At 41.8% G+C, this 19,822-nt stretch overlaps 1 protein-coding gene across 6 annotated transcripts in view; it reads right to left on the bottom strand.

Annotated features, from left to right (window-relative positions):
* The window catches only part of LARP1B (La ribonucleoprotein 1B), a 115,473-nt gene that overhangs the window by 49,199 nt on the left and 46,452 nt on the right, over nt 1–19,822 (bottom strand). For 2 of the 6 annotated variants that reach the window (XM_032806041.2, XM_075066273.1), the window contains 6 exons: nt 18,654–18,822; nt 10,410–10,553; nt 5,083–5,226; nt 4,623–4,791; nt 719–863; nt 99–167 (listed from right to left, as the gene is read on the bottom strand). In XM_032806041.2, the coding sequence (XP_032661932.1) occupies nt 99–167; nt 719–863; nt 4,623–4,791; nt 5,083–5,226; nt 10,410–10,553; nt 18,654–18,822 (840 nt within the window). Of the gene's footprint in view, nt 1–98; nt 168–718; nt 864–4,622; nt 4,792–5,082; nt 5,227–10,409; nt 10,554–10,866; nt 16,439–18,653; nt 18,823–19,822 lie in introns of those variants that run through there. The other 4 variants (XM_032806046.2, XM_032806042.2, XM_032806043.2 and 1 more) reach the window with 4 other exon arrangements.

Here is a 19,822-nt window from a genome sequence, read left to right as displayed (position 1 = left end):
ATGATACTGTGATTTCTACTAGGGTGTTTTCCCTGGCTTGGGACTCCATCTTTTGGATCAGTCTCTGATAGTAGCTATCTGATAAATCTGAAGCTCACCACACAAACCCACCAGCTGCTGTGAGAAGCATCATTCTGGTCTTCTCCCTCTAGAATGCTTCCTGGATGCTGAAGGGGAGCCATGAAAAGGAAGGGCTCTTCAGTTTTCTAACCTTCTCCCAGACTCTTGGCTGCTGCAAGAAGGGGAGAGGAAAGTTTCTACTGCTCTCTACCTCCTCCAGTCTCTGTTTGAAATTTTCCCCACTACTTGTCTACCTGTTGCTATGAAGCTTTACCAACAGCAATGTGAAACGGACGTGACTGACAGTTTTACTACTGCCTATTGATTTCTGAAAAGCAATAGTGAAGCCCTTTTGTTAGTTTTACTTTGCCACTTCTTGGCAAAGCTAGGAGCAGCAGCAGTGCCATCTGTTAGCAGACCGCACTGCATCAGTTTATACTGTTCACAGCTGGAAGGTTCTTTGTGTAGCCTTAATTGGCTGGGAACTTTTTTTAAAAAAAATTATATTCTGAAGAAATCGATTGTTTAGGTCAGCCACACTCACCAAGAAATATTTACACCGTGTTATTTGCAAAAAGGTGAATGGAGTTTTCAAGATTTGATTGTAATACATTTTAAACTATGCAACATTTGTGTACATGCATTTAAATCACTTTACCTCTAAAATTAGGTTAACATTTGTAGTCAGAGCTTGCACACGATGGAAGCTGGCAATTAAAGAGATAGGCAAGAATCCTTGTTGGTCCATCTTTCTCCTCAGAAAAAAGTCTCTTTCCAAATTTTCTATGCTGAAATAATACTCACTGGAAAGACAAACATGAAAATATGAACCCAATGTAGGGTATAGTTTCTTTAATTAATTTTACTCCAAGTTCATCCTTGTCAAAATCTTTATTACAAAACTTGGTATATTATTATGATAAAAAAGATTGATATTTATCACCATATTTTTGTTACTTATGAGCTAAAAGTTATAAAAACAGCCTAGGTAATTAAATAAGCCAAAGGAAACAGTACTTTACGGTGATCAGTATAATACATTCATCCGAGGTATAATCGAGGCTTCATATCTTATTCATCCAATTAGCATAAATGAATGACAAAAGTAAAATAAAAAAGCAGTATCCCTTTTCTGATCGTTCTTTTCTCCTTCTTACATGGATGAGAGGGAAATGGTATTCTCTCAGCATTCATGTGGATGATACCCCATATAGTTGTATCAATATCTCCACCCTGATCTGTATCTTTTTCTACAACTCAGGTAGCCAGCAGATCAGAATGTTTAGATGCCCTATCCTAGAGTGAAGGCATAGGCACAGGCAAGCAATCTAGATCATTCCTTCATGCAAGCTCAGGTGGGAAAGAAAGCAGAAAAAAACACATTTTTTCAGTACACTGAGGCATAGTGCCTGAATGCTCCAAAGGATACTTGGCAAAAGCGAAGTTGTTCACAAATAAAAGGTATTAAGGGAGTGAGATGTGGGAGGGAAAAAAAGATGCAACAGGCTATCTAGGTATCCGAGGTCAGGGGAAGGATAGGTTGAAGGAAGAGGAAAGAGTCTCTAGGGTGATTAAGCTGCTTTATGAAATGATCCTAAGATGTCAAGATCTACCAAATCAAATGATAGTGCAAAGGCATGAAGGAATTATAACTGGGAGCTACTACAGAAAGATATAAACCTGAAGACATCCTGGGAAGAGGTACGGAAGCTCAAACCTGCAATGGCTACCAAAAAGCGGGGCCAGCTCTGAGAGATCCTGCGTGAGACTGTTTACATGCTCCCTGATTTCTTGGAGTGGAAGATACCTTGTACGAATATGGTCCTTTAGGAACTGGATACTTTAGGAAAAAAGGGGAGTTGAGAGTCAAATGCTGAGAGGATCTGAATGCTGAAAAGGTAAGGCATTAATGTAGATGAAAGGAATTTTGGTCTCTGGAGAGAATCATATTACGTGAAGACCTCTCATGAAGTTGAACTAAAGACAGAAGGTACTAAATAGGGGACTGCAATGTCTAAGCTATAAAAGAGAGAAACAACTTAATTTTTTCTTCATAGCCTTCAGTACCAAAGAAGTTTGAAGAGCTAGCACTCTACATGAAAGACTTAACTCCAACAGAGAATGGACACAAAACTTCAGAAGTGGAAGAGATGTAAGCCACTTCTTAAAGTCTGAACCAGCACAGAAGAGTCTTTAAGGCTCTTTTTACCTGAAAAGTAGGAACTTCTTCAGCATGCTATAAGCAAAGTAAACTTTGATCAATGAGGTCCCAATGCAACCTTTATTCCCCGCAATAATATTCTATATGCTATTCTGAATTCCTAACTTATTCCAGGTGAAAGACAAAACAAGTACAGACATACTAACACTGTTAATTAATGTTACCTTTACATCTATACGGTAAAGGTAAAACTCGAGATGTGTTTGACCTAATCTCCCAAGTTCCAAAAGCAGGAATGAATAAAGGAAACTAAAGTTGACTCAAACTCTTAACTATTTTACTGGTTTCCACCATACTGGAAGAGGGAATTTGAAAGAACATTAATGAAAATGTTTATGTTCTTCCTGTCTTTCTCTAAAGTCTTTGGAACTTATTTTCTCTCCCCTCCAGAGATGCAAATTTGGATATACTCCTGTGATAGCTTTAAATAAAATCTACTTTTGGATGTGAACTAAAGCATTTCTGAAGAATCAGCATAAGGTTTCAAGTAAGTCTGACCCAATATATACTTAGTTACATTTTTTTAACAAATGTTAATATGCATGCCTATAATAATCCTCCTCCCCAATCAAGTTGGTCCCCGTTACTTGTATAGAATTGCTCTATCTTGACATTTTTGTTGTTTTCTGTAATCAGAAATCCTCTCAGATCTCAGATGGAGATTTAACATTTTTCATATTAAGAGGTTAATAGTTCTAAAAAACTAATTTATACACAAGGATACAACCTTACTTATCCAAAATATCCTTACTTCCATGGACTCCAAAAAGAACTCCTCTGTGGAGGGCTGAACATTCTGTACAAGTTTATTTTGCATGAACTTCCCTCTTTGGCATTCTAACTTTCATAATTTATAATCAGAAAAATATCAAGCAGAATGTTAAACACTTCCATTTAGATGACATTTAAAAAATAGTTGAGGAAGAAATGTAGCTTTCCACCACTTTGTTCAAATGCAACAAGAAAGGAAAAAGATTACAGAACCTCACAGATTCCCAGAAGCATTTGAAATGAGGGGAAAAAATGAAAAAATTACATTCTAAACCTGCTCAACAGTATCTCTCATGAAAGGCAAATTCCACAACCAGTGAATCTTAGGGATTTCGAACAGGCCAGTTGACTAATGACTCTGGTTAACCTGCCATTCAGCCAGTTAAGCCTTTAACTGACACTTGCCAACATCTTGTTGCTAAAAGAAAATACAAACAACATCAGAAGTGACCAATGTGTCTGACATTTTGCTGAGCATCAGAGGGGGACATCAATGTGTCCTACCTTAGAAGGTCTGGATTCTACACTGCATGCCCAGAAATCTGACCAACAGTGGAGTGTCTGTGCTCCTCCCTCACTTGACTGAGGACAGCGGAGGCCGATTATCCTGACATGGAGCTGTATGTCCACTGTCAAGTCTCAGAGGGGCCTGGCAGCAGGAGTTAGAAAAAACTGCAATATAGGATTGAAGTTGATAGCCATAAATCAGATACTTTCTGCCCTTAAAAAGGCCTTTCTTAATTTTTTTTTTTTTGCATCAAATGTTACAAAAGAAGCAAGAGTAAAATAAGCAAATCACTTCATGGAATACAAGGGCAATATAATCCACCACAAAGGCATCACAGAGAAATGCCACTGGCAAAGGCAGAAGTGTAGAATATCAACCAGTGGTGGAAAATGTCCCTTTTCAGTAGTGACTTCGTGTGTTCCAGGATTTTGCATGATATGCCTCTTTGCGATAATCAGCCTTCCAAATGGTTTCTCGCTCCTTAATGATGTACATCGAAAATAAGTATTTCAGATTATTGAAAAATCTAGTATATAGCTCATTTAAAAACATATTCTTATTTGGTTCTTTCAGGTGAAACACACTGACAAAATACAGAGCTGAAAAGATTTTTTTAAAAATGTAATTGAGAACAAATGGGGGAAGTCCCTTCAGAAATTTGAGCTACATACTCAGGAAAGAGTCTTACATGATAAGAGACCAACAGTACTCTAAAGGACAAGCAGAAAGACATCCATTCTTCAATTTCAAGCCCAAGCAAAGGAGGATATGTACCATAAATAAGGAAGGTACATCGATTAAAGGCAGATGACTATAGTACCAGAAGGTTGAAGATCTTTCTCAAAGTTCTCACTTCTCAGATATTCAGATTTTTTTTCCACCCCATTACTCAGCATAATTAAGCAGATATTTACTAGTAATGGATATACCTATGGTTGGTAAATAGTATCTCCAGCGCTACTTAAGTGATATACTGAAGACAGAGGTTGAAATGAATTATTTTATCTTAAGTAGACGCCTGAATTTTGTCTAAAAAAAATATACATTAAGCAGTGTACTTACATTTGACGTTTAATGTATTCTTTGAGCAGTGTTTCATCCACAGAATACATTTGTACTCCTGTTCCATCGTCATAGTAATACATCATACTAGCATTAAGTTCTGGTTGAAATGGCTGATTGGTCCTTTCACCATATAGTTCTTGGTAACCATATGAATATTCATAGTTCACTTCAAAAAGAATGGAGTGAGGAGTAAGGGGAAGGAAAAGAATTTGAGATAAAGAGAAAAATTCAGTAAAAAAATATTGTAAGGGATATAAACAAACTGTATTATTTGTGCAACAGGCATTCAGTATCTGTTCTCAATAAAAAGTGTTCAAGATATACTACTTGCAACGTGACATGCAAGCCACATGGATTAATAGACAGGATTTGATTTGAGGCAAAGGGGGTTGTACAACTTAATGTTTAAATCTTAATATTAACTTATATTTTCCATCTTTAACATCTACTCTCATACTTCGAGGGTTTCCTCTGCCACGCCCTCTTCCTCTGCCACGCCCTCTTCCTCTGCCTCTAAAGAATCCTCGAATGCTGCCACCTTCACTTCTGACACTGGAAACTTCATCATGGTCATCTCTTTTCTCTCTATCACGGCGCCAAGCTTTTAAAGAGAAAAAAATAGTACGGTATAGACAATCAATTGAGAGGTTCCACCATGAATAAATAGTCTCAGAGAATTATTCCATGGGTATTAGGTACATAGTTTTGCACTGTAAAGCGTAAGTCAAACATCATAGAAGCTGAGTAGTAAAGCAGTAAGTGATTTTCAAGTATAACGGATTTCAAAACAAAAAACTTATGAATTGCCTTAGCCATTCCATGTTTAAGGCTGACATTCGCTCTTGAACAATATTTTGAAATTTTTTAAAGTCTACAGGCACACTCGGATTCTCTTGGAAACTTTACTGCATCATCCGGACCCTAAGGTTGTTGTATTAGTTTAGTTGGAATATGAGCTCTCTAAACAGCTAATATTTCTAAGTGTTCTCAAATCTACATCCATACTCAGATTGTTCTGAAAATTTCAATACCTCATCGTGATTAGGGATAAAGTTAGTAGAGCAAGTTTGGGATCATTTGACCAAGGTGTTCTGCAGATAAAATCAGATCCCTCTAGGGCGGTCATAACATTCAAATTGCGTGTGACATTAGCATTTCCATAAAATATATGGAGTGCAAAAAGTGTGACTATAATATAACTGGAATATGCTTTATGCAAAAGATCTCTTGTAAGGTATCATTACAAAGCTTATAATCTACTGCGCGAGTTCATTCTAACTTGCATGAATGTATCCTCGTATCTGAAACTAGGAATATGAAGTATGACTCTGGGGTCCTATTGTAATTATGCGAAGTATGAGCAATTAATAGTGGTTTGGAATCTGGATGGCTCCCATTAACGAGGACAATTGCCTGTAAATGGCTCTGTTTACTTGCAAACCTTCATGGGTGAGCCAGCTCATGAGTGATGAAGAATGAGGTCTCACAGGACATATGACCACATCACATAATACTGGAATCCATCTTAAAACTGGTGCTTTTCCATTTAGGAGGGGTGGGGACCCAGAGAGACAAAAGATTCCCGCCTTGTGACAAAGCTATAAAAGGGGGCGGAACAAAAAAAAGGGGGCTGCCAGTCATGAGAAAACCCCTAGTTACCACCTGAGCTGGGACTAACAAGGACTGTACCACGGGAAAGGACTGGTCCCAGACTAGGAAGGAGTCTACTTTGTGAAAGAAGCTTATTGGAATATCTCTGAGGGTGAGATATTATCTGTATCAGTTTCTTAATGTGTTAGGCTTAGACTTGCGTGTTTTTGCTTTATTTTGCTTTGTGACTTACTTTGTTCTGTCTGTTATTACTTGAAACCACTTAAATCCTACTTTTTATACTTAATAAAATCACTTTTGTTTATTAATTAACTCAGAGTAAGTGATTCATACCTGGAGGAGCAAACAGTTATACCAGTTATAGAGGGCAGACAATTTATGAGTTTGCCCTGTATAAGCTTTATACAGAGTAAAATGGATTTATTTGGGGTTTGGATACCATTGAGAACTGGGTGTCTGGGTGCCAGAGATAAGTGATCTGCTGAGCAGTTTTTGGTTAAAGTCTGTAGCTTCAGGGGCAAGGACCAGACCTGGGTCTGTGTTGCAGCAGACTAGTGTGTCTGGCTCAACAAGGCAGAGTTCTGGAGTCCCATGCTAGCAGGGAAAATGGGATCAGAGGTGAGTCCAGCACGTCAGGTGACAGTCCCAAGGACATCTCTGTGACTTGACCCGTCACATACGGACAGTGTCTTGAAGACAGATGTGCCACAGGAGGGCCTGGAGAAGACTTTGTGGTGCAAACTTAGGTCATTTGGTAAAGAGATTCCTCCTCTTCCAAAAGTGAACTGTTTATAAAATGTTCAGATGCTTATATTTTTACTGGTGCAGAGCTAGAAAAAGAATAAGGCTTCAACTCTCAGCTCTGTATATAATTGGATTGCTCCCAAGTTCAGTACCATGGATCATTTTAGACATTTAAAAGTTTATGCAACTCTACTTGGAGTCTGTTTCCCTGTAAGCTAATGTTTCTTCAGTAAATTCTTTGTGAGTGCCAAAGTCCGGTATCTAAATGGTGGCTCAGGGGAACAAACACTGACTGCCCCCTGAACCCAAAGGTCATGACTCTCCTCTGGAGATATGAACGATGTGCACATTAATGCTCTCAATGTGCCTTTGCTTGGTGTCTGCAGCCACACTACAGTTCCTTCTGGAAATGTGAGAGGTGCATGCAACTTTGAGGAAGCTTGGCACCCCATAAGCATACCTGTCCAACCCTGGGATAGTATGATGGGCAATACTATCTCTGGGATATGTATGGTGGTATGGGATAGGCTGTTATGGGAGGTACTAGTTGCCAAACTGAGACAGTCAGACCAAAGAGGCCAGCGGAAGAATCCCAGCCAGGATAAATTGGGTCTATGCCAAAAACACTGGTTGAACTCCTGCCGAGAAGCACTAGATTTGGCAAACCAGGAATGTGCTGGGTACTGGAACACCAGGCACACAATGCTGAGGCCAGAGTGCGAAGTTCTGAACAGGCATGCTGCATGGACAGCACAGGCGTAAAAGCACTAAGCCCAAGGGAGTGAGGATGAAGACACCCACTGCAATGAATTAAAAACAGTTCACATCTTTCAGAGCTTTTGTTTTAGTCTGTATTCATCACCATCAGATTCACCTGACAACACTGCATTGAGACGAACAGGCCACTACACACACCTCCATGAGCCTCCTATTCTAGAGAGAGGTGTGCACAGCTACTTCTCCATACACACACTAGACCCAGATTTAGGCAAGGACTCTGAGTTCCATTCTTTGCCCCCTTCCTGCATCCAGCTGGCATATGTACTCCTCCTCACAGTTGCACCATCTTTCTTTTTCCTCAGATCCATCCACACTCACCACAGCATGGAGAGAGCCATGAGGAAGGTGAAGCTGGTAGCTGAGTAGTGAAGAGTTATGTCCAGAACACCTCATTGTACCCACCCCACAACCACCCCTTAATCATTCCTGCCTCACAATCACCACGTTCTCAAAAGGGAAATTCATTACCAAAAACTTTCAGAGTGAAAGTGACTTAGCACTGTTTCACGTCCTTCCTAGATTAATGAAGTAGAGCTAAACTGAGACCTCAAAGCCAAGAAATATAGAAACTTCTCCCGCAGCAGCTTAATTCTGCCCTGCTGGAGCTGGCAGTAGGCACTGGGACCAAACCAAATCTAACATACCCCTAACAAATATCTGTGATTTTCTGTGGCGTGCTGTGTTGTGTCCAACACAATTCTCTACCATCATTCCTCTTGACACACACTCCATGATTCTCATTATCTGTACCAATTTAGGGATTAGTAGCAGCAAATTTCTAGATCTCTATTTTCTGACACATATTATGCAGGAGGCCTGAGCAGATGATTTAAAGCAGATGGCCCTCTTAGCTCTAAAATATAATACATTAAAGATTTTAAAAAGGTTGGTGGAATAACTGCCACTGTGTCCTACAGAGGCTGACATTGCAGTAGGTATTTCAACAAGATTGAACAAGACTGTTTCAATTCATTCTAGCTCTCTTACATGTTCAGTGCTCACCAGAATTTCACATCTGCATTGGCACTCTCACTGCCATGCAACCTCTGTGCCATGCTATGGCTCAGGGGAGTTCCAGTGGTCTTCTGGCATACATCATAGTGTACTATAAGGCTCAGTCAGGGCTAACTGAAGGTACGGTGATGTCTCAGAGGAAATGCTTAGGACAAGGATGAACAGGTATTAACATCTGATAAGTCTTTAGTGGTTTGTTTGGAGTCAGTAAAGTGGTCAAGAGTTAGCTAAACCTGACCTGCACACATTTGCTAAGCTGGACCTAAACTCAACATATATTCTAACCAAGAAAAGTTTAAAAGCTACCTCCTCTCACACTAACCTTCACTCTCTTTGCTGTGCTCCACAGGCTCAAGAAGGGTATCATCCTCTGATCTCTCAAAAGGGCAGGGTTAAGGTTGTGTGGGGGTGTGGTAAGACATAACTTTAACTTCTTATTTTCTGGTTTTGAGAGGTTAAGTTTGGCCACTCTCCACATTCTGAAAGGGCACGAGTCAGTGCTAAACAACCTTAACTCAGTTAACAACGTACTTGGCAGTGATTTATTATTTGCAATTGTGTGCATGTATACACACAGACATTCCCCTCTGGTGTATTGCTTGTTACTGTCTGTAACAAAGGTATAAATGCTAGCTGTAATTGTTTACCTGTTGAGAGACCTGTCCGGGACTGGGGCGACCCTGTGTCCTAGGACACTCCCTCCCTCTACTGCAATTGCTTAAGAAATAAAGTATCTGATTTTGCTGCACCCAAAGAAAAAGCAAGAACTGCGTTTTTCTCCTACAATGTCTCTCCCTTTTATCATGTCCTCTCTTTCCTCTTGGCTTTGTCCCCATCCCCTTCAGAGTCAGGTGACCATTACCTCATTGCAGTTTCAAACTGACAAAAGGAAGGGGATGACCCCTTCCAGGGAGCAGCAGATTATTTTGTTGCTGCCTAAACCAGTGTCCATTCTTCTTGTGAGGCTGGGCTGGGCTTGCCCCATCTGTGCCCTGAAGAGGTGAGAACTGCTTTTCTGTTCTTGGAGAGTTTTTGCATGGGCTTGCTTTAAGCCATGAGGATACATTTTCAGCCTCATAACTATATTACATGAAATTATAACCTATAACCTTACTATAACAACCATGATCAGTGCATCATAAATCTTCCAAAAACACCCAACATGATGGATTTTGTATTGGATACCACATAATCATTTTATAAAGATGAACATGGGAGAGTAGGGTGTTCCCCTGAGGTACAGATCATCTCTCTCTCTCACCCACCCACCCAATGAGTCAAAATCCTAAACAGTTTTAGAGAACAATTTTTTTTCCGTTCACTATTCAACTAGAGTAATGAGCTACAATTTAGTTCTTTCAGATAAATTATTGCATTGTTAACACTAAAATCAAGTTTCTGCACAACCAACCACGTTACTAAAGTCTGTTCAGCAGACATTCAGTATTGGAATAGTAGGTCAGGAAAAAAGGCCCTGGACAGATGACATGGACTGGCTTTAACATCCTGTCTCAAAACATACCTAGTTTCTATCAGTGTTTTACTTTAACTGACACGAACATTCAATGAACAAAAATTTTAAGTTACACTTGGGAACCACTTTAAAAGCCAGAGTTAGGACTGAAAACCACTTACTTCTTGACTCGTTTCGTCTGTTGTTGTATGGCACTAATTTGCTTGTTTCTGGCTGAGATCTTGAACTATTTCGAGAGCCTGTTCCTTCTTGGCTATCTGGTCTTACATCATCTAAATGAAGTGGTACCCACTTCTGCTTGTTACCTTAAGAGTGAAAAAAAAAAAATATTCTCGACTTTAACTATGGGGCAGCTGGGCATTTCACTATAATTTAACTGTTTAGAATATATTGTAGAATTCATTTTTAAAGGAAGAATAAGTAGCTCTTAAATAATTAGTTTACCTAAAATATTTAGGCAATAGGAAATATCTTAATGCCAATTCTGTAAGTAAAAATAAAATCAGAAAATAGTAACTTTTCAGTTTTAAAAGATGTATCTTAGATTCAAGGCTTATTTAATAACTGAAGTGAGTCTGGTCAAGTTTAAAGGAGAAACCACAAGTGGAGGTTACTTACTGTTACTGGAGGTTCTTCGAGATGCGTAGTACCTATCTATATTCCACATGTGCGTATGCATGCAGGACATGCACCCGAGTCCAGAACTTCTTCAAAGCAGTGTCCATTGGCCCACACGTGCAGTAGTTCTTCTCATGCTTCCGACCAAGGGCTTAAGAGGCAGTGTGGGTTGACATCTCTCCAGTTCCTCCTCTTACTGCAAATCCAACAGGATCCAAAGCATAGGGGATAGTGGAGTACAGATAGGGACTACACATCTTGAAAAACCTCCAGCTACAGTAAAGGAACCTCCACTACTTCAAGTGATGGTCCGTATGCGTATTCCACACGAGTGATTAGTCTGAATACTGCTGGTCAGAGGCTGGTAAGAAGAAGCTGGTAGCAAAGATGCTTGCAGCACTACTGATCCCACTACTACATCCACAGCCGAGGCATAAACTAGAGTGTAGTGTGTCACAAATGCGTGAATCAAACTCCAGGTGGCCTCTCTGCAGATGTTCTGCAGCTGAATGTCTGATAGGGATGGAGTGATCTATGACACCTCGAAGGGGAAGAATGTTTGATATCTTGTAGCACTATAAGACACATCCTGAAACCCACTTAGAAATCCTCTGGGATGATATGGTTTGCCCATGGAATATCTGCTACAGTGACAGAGTCTGGGTCATTTCCCAATAGGCTTGGATCTTTGTAGTTAGAACCTCATGGCCTGCCGGACATCAAAGGAGTGAACTCGTGTCTTCAGAGGAAGTGTGACGTTTCGGTAAAAATAAAGGTAAGTATTGTTTGACTGACGTGGAACTCAATCTTTGAAGGAACTTGGGTGTAGTCAAAAAGAAATATTTTCGTTATGAAATGTTGTATCAGGAGGGTCCACCACGATAGCTCTGAGCTTGCTGACCCTCCTAGCTGACCTAATAGTGATTAAGAATCCATCTATATGGACAGGTGGACATGGCACAAGTAGCTAGGGGTCGAAAGGTGGACTAGTGAGCTTGGACAGGATGAGGTTAACATTCCATTGAGGAGTAGGTTTAAGCACTGGTGGGAAGGTCCTGATCAGGCCTTTCATAAATCATACTGTAGCTGGGAGAGTAAAGACCACTGGAGGAAGGAAGGCTGGTAGGTAAACTCTTAAAAAGCCAGCAGAGACCCCGGAAGTCTTCAGGGACACGATATACTGCAGCTATTCCAGTTCTAGACTATCTGGAGAACAATGATGTTGCTGCGCCCAGGCTGAAAAGCATCTCCATTTAGCCTGATGATAGGTTTTGGTAGACTCTTTTGTACTCTGGCAAAAGATCACCTGAACTAGGGCTGAAAATGAGCATCTTATTTCCAATGCCCATCTAAAACCCAGGATGTGAGATGGCATGAGCCCAGATTGGGATGCTTCATCTTCCCTCATCTGGGTTCAGGAGATCCAGGAACAGGCAGATCTTGATTGGTGGTGGTGGGGCAGACATCAATAGAAATTCCGTGAACCAAAGCTGTCTGGGTCAGTGAGTACAAGGAGAATGATGTTGGCTCTGTTGCTATGACTCTTCCCTATGACTTGCAGAAACAGAGGAATGCGAGGAAAGGCAATCTGAGGCCATTCATCCAGGACATCAGCAAAGTGTTACCTTGAGAGTCACAACAGGGGGAGCGTTCTATTCATTTGCAACTCAAAGAGGTCCCACAGCAAAATAACCTGCTGTGTAAAATATCACTTAGGACTGTGTCATGAACCTCCCATGAATGGCCTATTGAGAAGCTTCTGCTTAATTTTTATGCCAGGGAGTTGTGAAAGCCCATAGATACGTGGCCTGTATCGCAATGTGGTTCCTGACATCCCTGTTCCAAAGTCTGATAACTTCCTGGCAGAGTGGATGAAACCTCCCTATGTGTTTATATAGACCACCATGGTGATAAGGTCCAATATTATGTGTATACATAGTGAGCATATAAGTGAAAGGAAGATCTTGCACGCAAGGAGGATCAATCTCATTTCCAAAAAGCCTGTATGTAGTCTGGCCTCTCATGGGAACCTAGTGCCCTGAGCATCCCACTGGTCTCTCATACTGGTGGCCCTGGAAGTGGCATTGCTAAAGGGAACTCCCACGTATGACCTTTTCTGGGTTTGACCACTAAGGCTATGGCTACACTTGCAGATATACAGCGCCAATAGTTAAACCAGCCCTTAAGGACAGCAGCAGGGAAAGCGCTGTCATGTGTTCACACTGTCAGCTGCAAGCACAGTGGCGTGGCCACATTAGCAGCTCTTGCAACACCACAGAGACCAGTGCATTGTGGTAGCTATCTCAGTGTGCAAGTGGCTGCAGCCTGCAGCAAGTGGCTGCAACACGCTTTTCAAATGGGGGTGGGTAGGTGGAGTGTGAAAGGAAGTGTGTTGTGTTTATGTGGGGTGGGGAGACTGTTTTTTTGTTGGGGGTAGAGTGTGTCAGCATGCTATCTTGTAAGTTCAGACAGCTGCAGGGGGAAAGGGGGAAACCCTGACATCAGCCCCCCACCCTGCACCTTTTTCCACACACACACACACACACACACACACACACACACACACGTCTACCTCTGCAGCAGGAGCATTCCACTGTAATGGTTTGCTTTGTGACCCAGAGCAGATAAGCATGCCAGCGGTCAGGAACGGGACATCCACATGCCTGCAGCCGAATTCAAAATAATGCCGAGAGTAGCCACTTGACTTCCAGAGGCTAATCACAGGGCAGTAATGCAACAAGTCATCTAAACGGACCACCGGCATTTCAGCCAGGGCACAGCAAGCTCTATGCTTCTCACGGAGGTGGATTACTGGGGCGCTCCAGCCGCAGAGTCCAGGTGCTCTATATGCCTTGCCAGTGTGGACACCTTAGGAGTTAGGGCGCTCAGAGCTTATTTAATGTGCTCGAACTTGCAAGTGTAGCCAAGCCCTTCGTTTGCGAGGTGACAACTCTATCAGGAACTACCACCTTGGAGCTGATGTGGTCTTTGCTTGGTCACTAGATGAAGTAGAGCCAAGCCTGCAGGCACTCCAAGTAGAATCTGGCAAAAGGAGTCACAGGTGCACGTGGCCACGTGGGCTAAAAGTGAAAGGCACTTGTGTTCTGTGGCTCACGTTCTGTGGGTGATGTGTGACATCAAATTGCTCATTGCATGAAACCTTTTGTGAATGCCTTCGTGGAAACTGAGTCCAAATTTTGCCCCTATAAGAAGTTTATTGACTGGTGGGTAACAAAGACTTTTCTTCATTTACGCAAATGCCTAGGGCAGTTAAAAGTTGTATGAAAAACCCTGATGAAATCTGAGGAAGTAGTGACCACCTTGTCCAATGAAGAAGCACCCAGTGAAAGCATCGGATCAGGTTCCACCTCCTTCCTCCTGGTACATGGATAGAACCAGCTTGCGAGAGGAAGAAGTGTGATATAACTTGAGAGGGGTCCCGATGCCTGCCATAAGGATCCCACGAACCCCAATAAGACCAGAAAGAGGCATCAATCGGTTGCGGGGAACTCCCAAGGAAGTCACTACCAGTGGTCCCGGGGGGGGGGGGGGGTCATACCCAGCGGAACAGCAAATGTAACCTCTCAACTGTCTATTGGGGCTCAACTACCTCCATGGAGATACCCATGTGACCATCTCCTCCAATTCATCTCAATTTGAGAATTGCTCCATTGGTAGCAGCAGTGCTCTCAGTGCCAGGGCACTTCTACCAGAAGGCTGGAGGTGAGACGGCTCCTAGGACAGTTATGTAGCTGCCTCCTCTGGATAAGGACATCCCTTGGGAGGGCCAGGCCAGAAAGAAGCGGAGACCGTTGATAAGGAAGGAATATATCCTCTGGTGTTACACAAGTCTTGGTATGCCCTCATGCCTGAGCAGTTTCCACAGTTACATCTGACAGATCCAGTGCATCTGCAGCAACTGGACAGTCTTTACATGGATGATGCAGTACCGACAATGGGTCCAGACCATCACTTGTAGACAGAATCAGCAAACGTTCATCCTGATGATTCACAAGACCATAACCAGGGCGGGCGAACCCAGGGTGCAAAGCCAATGGTGGCAGGGGGAGAGATGGAAAAATGGGGTGGACAAATAAACGATAGGAGGCAGAGCCCTAGAGCAAGACTGGGATCCCACAGGACCTGCTGCCATAGTAGCAGGAGCAAGATAAAAATTCAACCAACAATACTGTAACAGGGAGGAGTGAGAATTGTGTGGTGGAATGGGATCGGGATTTAAAAAAAGTCCTGCTGTGCCACAAACATGAAATGCTCTGGCCATCAGCCACCCCTCTCTGGCTGCCCAGCTTTGAAGATAGTTCCATTGCCAGCAGCACTGCAGAAGTAAGGGTGGCAATACTTAATACTGCAGGGTAGGCAGCATGACTGGGATCCTGCATGACCTGCTGGCATAGTAGCGGGCGCAAGATAAAAATTCAACAAACAATGCAGGAGCATGTGGGAATGAGTATTGCAGGGTAGGACTGGATTAAAAAAAAATAGTCCCACACAGTGCTCTAGCAAGGGCTTCAAATATGCTGGCTCAGCCCAGGCACTAAAATGCCTAGTTACAGCACTGATGATTGGGCATCAAGGTGACAAATGGAGCTCTCTTTTTACACATCTTGCCCTCCGATCAGGTGGTCTTCATTGGAGCCTATTCCTTAGGTTCCATATGCAAAGTTTCATCCCATTTCCTCAGAGGAAATGTGCTTCTTATGGACAGTCCTCAATAGGGATTTGTCCTTACTCCCACAGAGGCACCTTGCAAAGATGGGCTTAGATGGTGGGGGCTTGACTCCAAGGCACATGCTTGGAGGGACACTGCTGATCAATTGAAGGGGCTGATGTACATAGGGGTCCTGATGGCCCATATCAGAGAGGATGTCATAGCAATCTCCATCAGGGCTTCCATAGGCAAAGGTCCTGGGCAGGAAAGAGCAACAGATACTGCACTTTGCAGAGATATGCGCTTCACCCTGACTGTACAGGCTGCATTGATATTTGTCACTGATGGAGAAGATCAATGGCAGGAGATGCAATTCTTGAATCCCAGGACTCTGGGCATAGTCCCAGAGCTAGGGAGAGGGTCCCCAACTGGGGAGAAAAATACTTGATACTATACATTTTAATTAACTTAAGAATACAACTATTTACAATTTTTTTTTAAATAAGTTATGCAATGAAAAGGACAACAATTGTAACTCAGGCCCTGCATCAGTAAGGAACTGGAGAAGCATCAATCCACACTACCTCTTATACCCTCAGTCAGGAGCATGAGGTGAGCTAATGTGCATATGTGGGCCAACAGATGCTGCTTTGAAGTATTTCCAGACTTAGCTGTATGGCACACATGTATACCTGTGTGTGAAATATACATATGGACCATCATTCGAAGAAGAATGTGGGATGTTAAGTTGTGGTATGTTAAAGTATAACAAACACTAAGATGAGACATAAAAACATCTTAATAGCGAAAGGGTAAAAAGATGCATAACACTAGCTCTTTAATAATAACATTTGCTATCGTGCAGTTGGTTGGGAGGTGAGCAAGGCACCTTAAATCTTATGCAAAAAAAAAAAAAGTCCAAGATGTATCATGAATAAAAAAAAAATAAAAAAAATATCAGATATCAACAGATGGATCAGAGAATTCGGAATTAAGTTCTTCAGACTTCTGATGGAAAATATATTTTAAAGTTGACAAATATTTTTTGCATCAACAAATTCACCATTTTCATTACAAAAAAATAAGTTTCATGTGATAGAATACTAAGACCTTTACCCCTGTAGTGGAGATCTCTGTTTTAACAAGTACTGTTTGTCAGTTTTATAGGTATAAATGATACCAAACTGTGTTCCAAAGCATAAGTTCTCTGCTAATATAAAACACAAATTTTGTTCTTGCTTGGCATTTTGAATAAAAAGAGCCAAGAATATGTGATTCACTAATATGAAGAACTCAGCTGTCTTTGGAATTTCCAGTTTTGTGCATTATCCACTGTTTGCAACTCTAGATCAATGTTTTTAGGAATTGTTCTGCAATTTTTGGATAGATTTGCCTTAAATACCAGTATACAACCTATCCAGAATTCCTTAAAGCTGAAGGCTTATAGATCAAGTTATTTTCCAACTTCAGACTTATTTATAGTTCTCACAATTTGTGCTGTCCCACAAACTGATCTAAATGTATGGGTTATACTTTATCCATTTGAATTTTTAAAATGTGTCTTTGCAAGACATACACAATACAGTGTCCATTTTATTTTCCATATTTTACTGTGGAGAAGAAGTTGAAGGAGAGGAAAGTGATCAGGTAAACAGTCAACTTGGATTCACCAATGGCAAGTCATGTGTGACCAACCTGATTGCCTTCTACAATGAGATAACTGGCTCTGTGGATATGGGGAAAGCAGTGGACATGATACATCGAGACTTTAGCAAAACTTTTGATACAGTCTCCCACAATATTCTTGCCAGCAAGTTAAAAAAGTATGGATTGGATGAATGAACTATAGGATGGATAGAAAGCTGGCTAGATTGTTGGATTCAACAGGAGTGATCAATGGCTTGATGTCTAGTTGGCACCCAGTATCAAGTGGAGTGCCCCAGGGGTCAGTCCTGAGGCCGGTTTTGTTCAACATCTTTATTAAATGATCTGGATGATGGGATAGATTGCACACTCAGCAAGTTCACGGATGACACTAAGCTGGGAGAAGTAGAAGATATGCTGGAGGGCAGGGATAGGATCCAGAGTGACCTAGACAAATTGGAAGACTGGGCTAAAAAAAATCTGATGAGGTTCAACAAGGACAAGTGCAGAGTCCTGCACTTAGGATGGAAGAATCCCATGCACCGCTACAGGCTGGGGACTGACTGGCTAAGCAGCAGTTCTGCAGAAAAGGACTGGGGATTACAATGGAGGAGAAGCTGGATATGAGTCAGCAATGTGCCCTTGTTGCCAAGAAGGCTAATGGTATATTGGGCTGCATTAGTAGTAGCACTGCCAGCAGATCGAGGGAAGTGATTATTACCCTCTGTTCGGAACTGGTGAGGCCACATCTGGAGTTTTGTGTCCCCTACTACAGAAAGGATGTGGACAAAATTGAAGAGAGTCCAGTGGAGGGCACTGAAAATGATGAGGGGGTTGAGGCACATGATTTACAAGGAGAGGCTCAGGGAACTGGGCTTGTTTAGTCTGCAGAAGAGAAGAATGAGGTGGGATTTGATAGCAGTCTTCAACTACCTGAAGGGGGGTTCCAAAAAGGATGGAGCTCAGCTGTTCTCAGTTGTGGCAGATGATAGATCAAGGAGCAATGGTCTCAAGTTGCAGTAGGAGAGGTCTAGGTTGGGTATTAGGAAACACTATTTCACTAGGAGGGTAGAGAAGCACTGGAATGGGTTACCCAGGGAGGTGGTGGAATCTCCATCCTCAGAAGTTTTTAAGGCCTGGCTTGACAAAGGCCTGGCTGGGATGATTTAGTTGGTGTGGGTCCTGCTTTGAGCAGGGGGTTGGACTAGATGACCTCCTGAGGTCTCTTCCAACCCTAATCTTCTATGATTTTATGACACCTCAAAAATGAGAAGGGCATGGGGGGAAATAGTTTTCAAAACTTTACACTGCTCACATTGTATCCAGTCATGCACAAACTGAAAGGAGAAAATAGAAAAAGCATAAAGCATGTCAAGTCACTCATCTTCCTATCATCTGGAAGAAGGTTTATTATCAAAAAATTTTAGTAATGTTATAACAATTCTGAGTTATTTTGCGTAGTACCTCGACCAACCTTTTTTCCTTTGATTGTTACATTGAGCCTCGTCTTCACTGACATTTTCTCCAGGACCATCAGACTTTGCTTGCAGGTTCTCAATTTCACTGCTTGCTCTCTTTTCAGATTTCTCCTCCCTTTCTTTTTTATTTAGAGGCTTTTTATTCTGATGATTTATGGTTTTGCACTGCAAGAGATATTGCTAAATATTTAACATGATTTTATGGATGCGGACAGCATAAATTATATTTAAAACAAGTTTCTGTACATATTAACATGACTTAAGATACGTGGTTCTCAATCTTTGAGCATGATAAGCTCCAAAGTTATGAGCTGTGTAAATTATTAGAAGGGAGTTTTCAGACTTGCGACACAAGCTGGCAGGGAGAACAGCACACATCACATGCTGAGTCTCAGCAAATCACTGATTTCACCGTTCAAACTTTCTTATCAGCTCCCAGCCCCGGTCTCAGTCAATCAAAAACAAGCTACCCTGGTTGTGGAAGCCAATGAGAGAAGCGACTGCAAGGGACCCCCTTCCAGCTTCATTCGTTATAATGGGATCACAAAGTTATTTAGAAGCAATTCTGTAAAAAGCCAGCCCAATTCCACGTAGTATGGTGCTGATATTCTGAGCAGCTGCCTGTTTGCCCAGCCAGCCCTGCTGCTTCAGAGAAGAATCAAGGGAAACCTGCAGCCGCGACTTCAGAGAAGCCCCCAGCGAAGAGCTCTTCAAAAAGTTCTGGAAAGTCAAAGCATATGTGAATTTGTGTTTATTTGAATGCAGTTTACCAAATAAATACGTTGATGTTACTACATTAGTCATACATAATTCATTTAGTACAAAAATCTGGGTTGAAATGGTGAAAATAGTGCATCAAACCTTGGTTCAAAAACACCCAAGCCCCCATGAAATTGATTTCTATGGGAAAAGCAGTTTCAACTTACAACACAATTCTGAGGAACGAATTGTGTTGTAAATCAGAGGACTCCCTGTATTATTAAACAGGTTTTAAGTTTTCATTTTAAAAATGTTTCTAAGGGCTTGGCTACACTGGAGAGTTGCAGCGCTGGTGAAGGGGTTACAGCGCTGCAACTCACTCTGTGTACACACTTACAAAGCCCAGCCAGTGCTGCAACTCCCTGGCTGCAGCGCTGGCTGTACACCTGGTCTGACTGGGGTGTAG

This window comes from Chelonoidis abingdonii, chromosome 5 (assembly GCF_003597395.2).
Source record: "Chelonoidis abingdonii isolate Lonesome George chromosome 5, CheloAbing_2.0, whole genome shotgun sequence".
Taxonomy (NCBI): domain Eukaryota; kingdom Metazoa; phylum Chordata; order Testudines; family Testudinidae; genus Chelonoidis; species Chelonoidis abingdonii.
The sequence above is the reverse complement of the archived record's forward strand: the minus strand, read 5'-3'. Positions and strand labels throughout refer to the sequence as shown.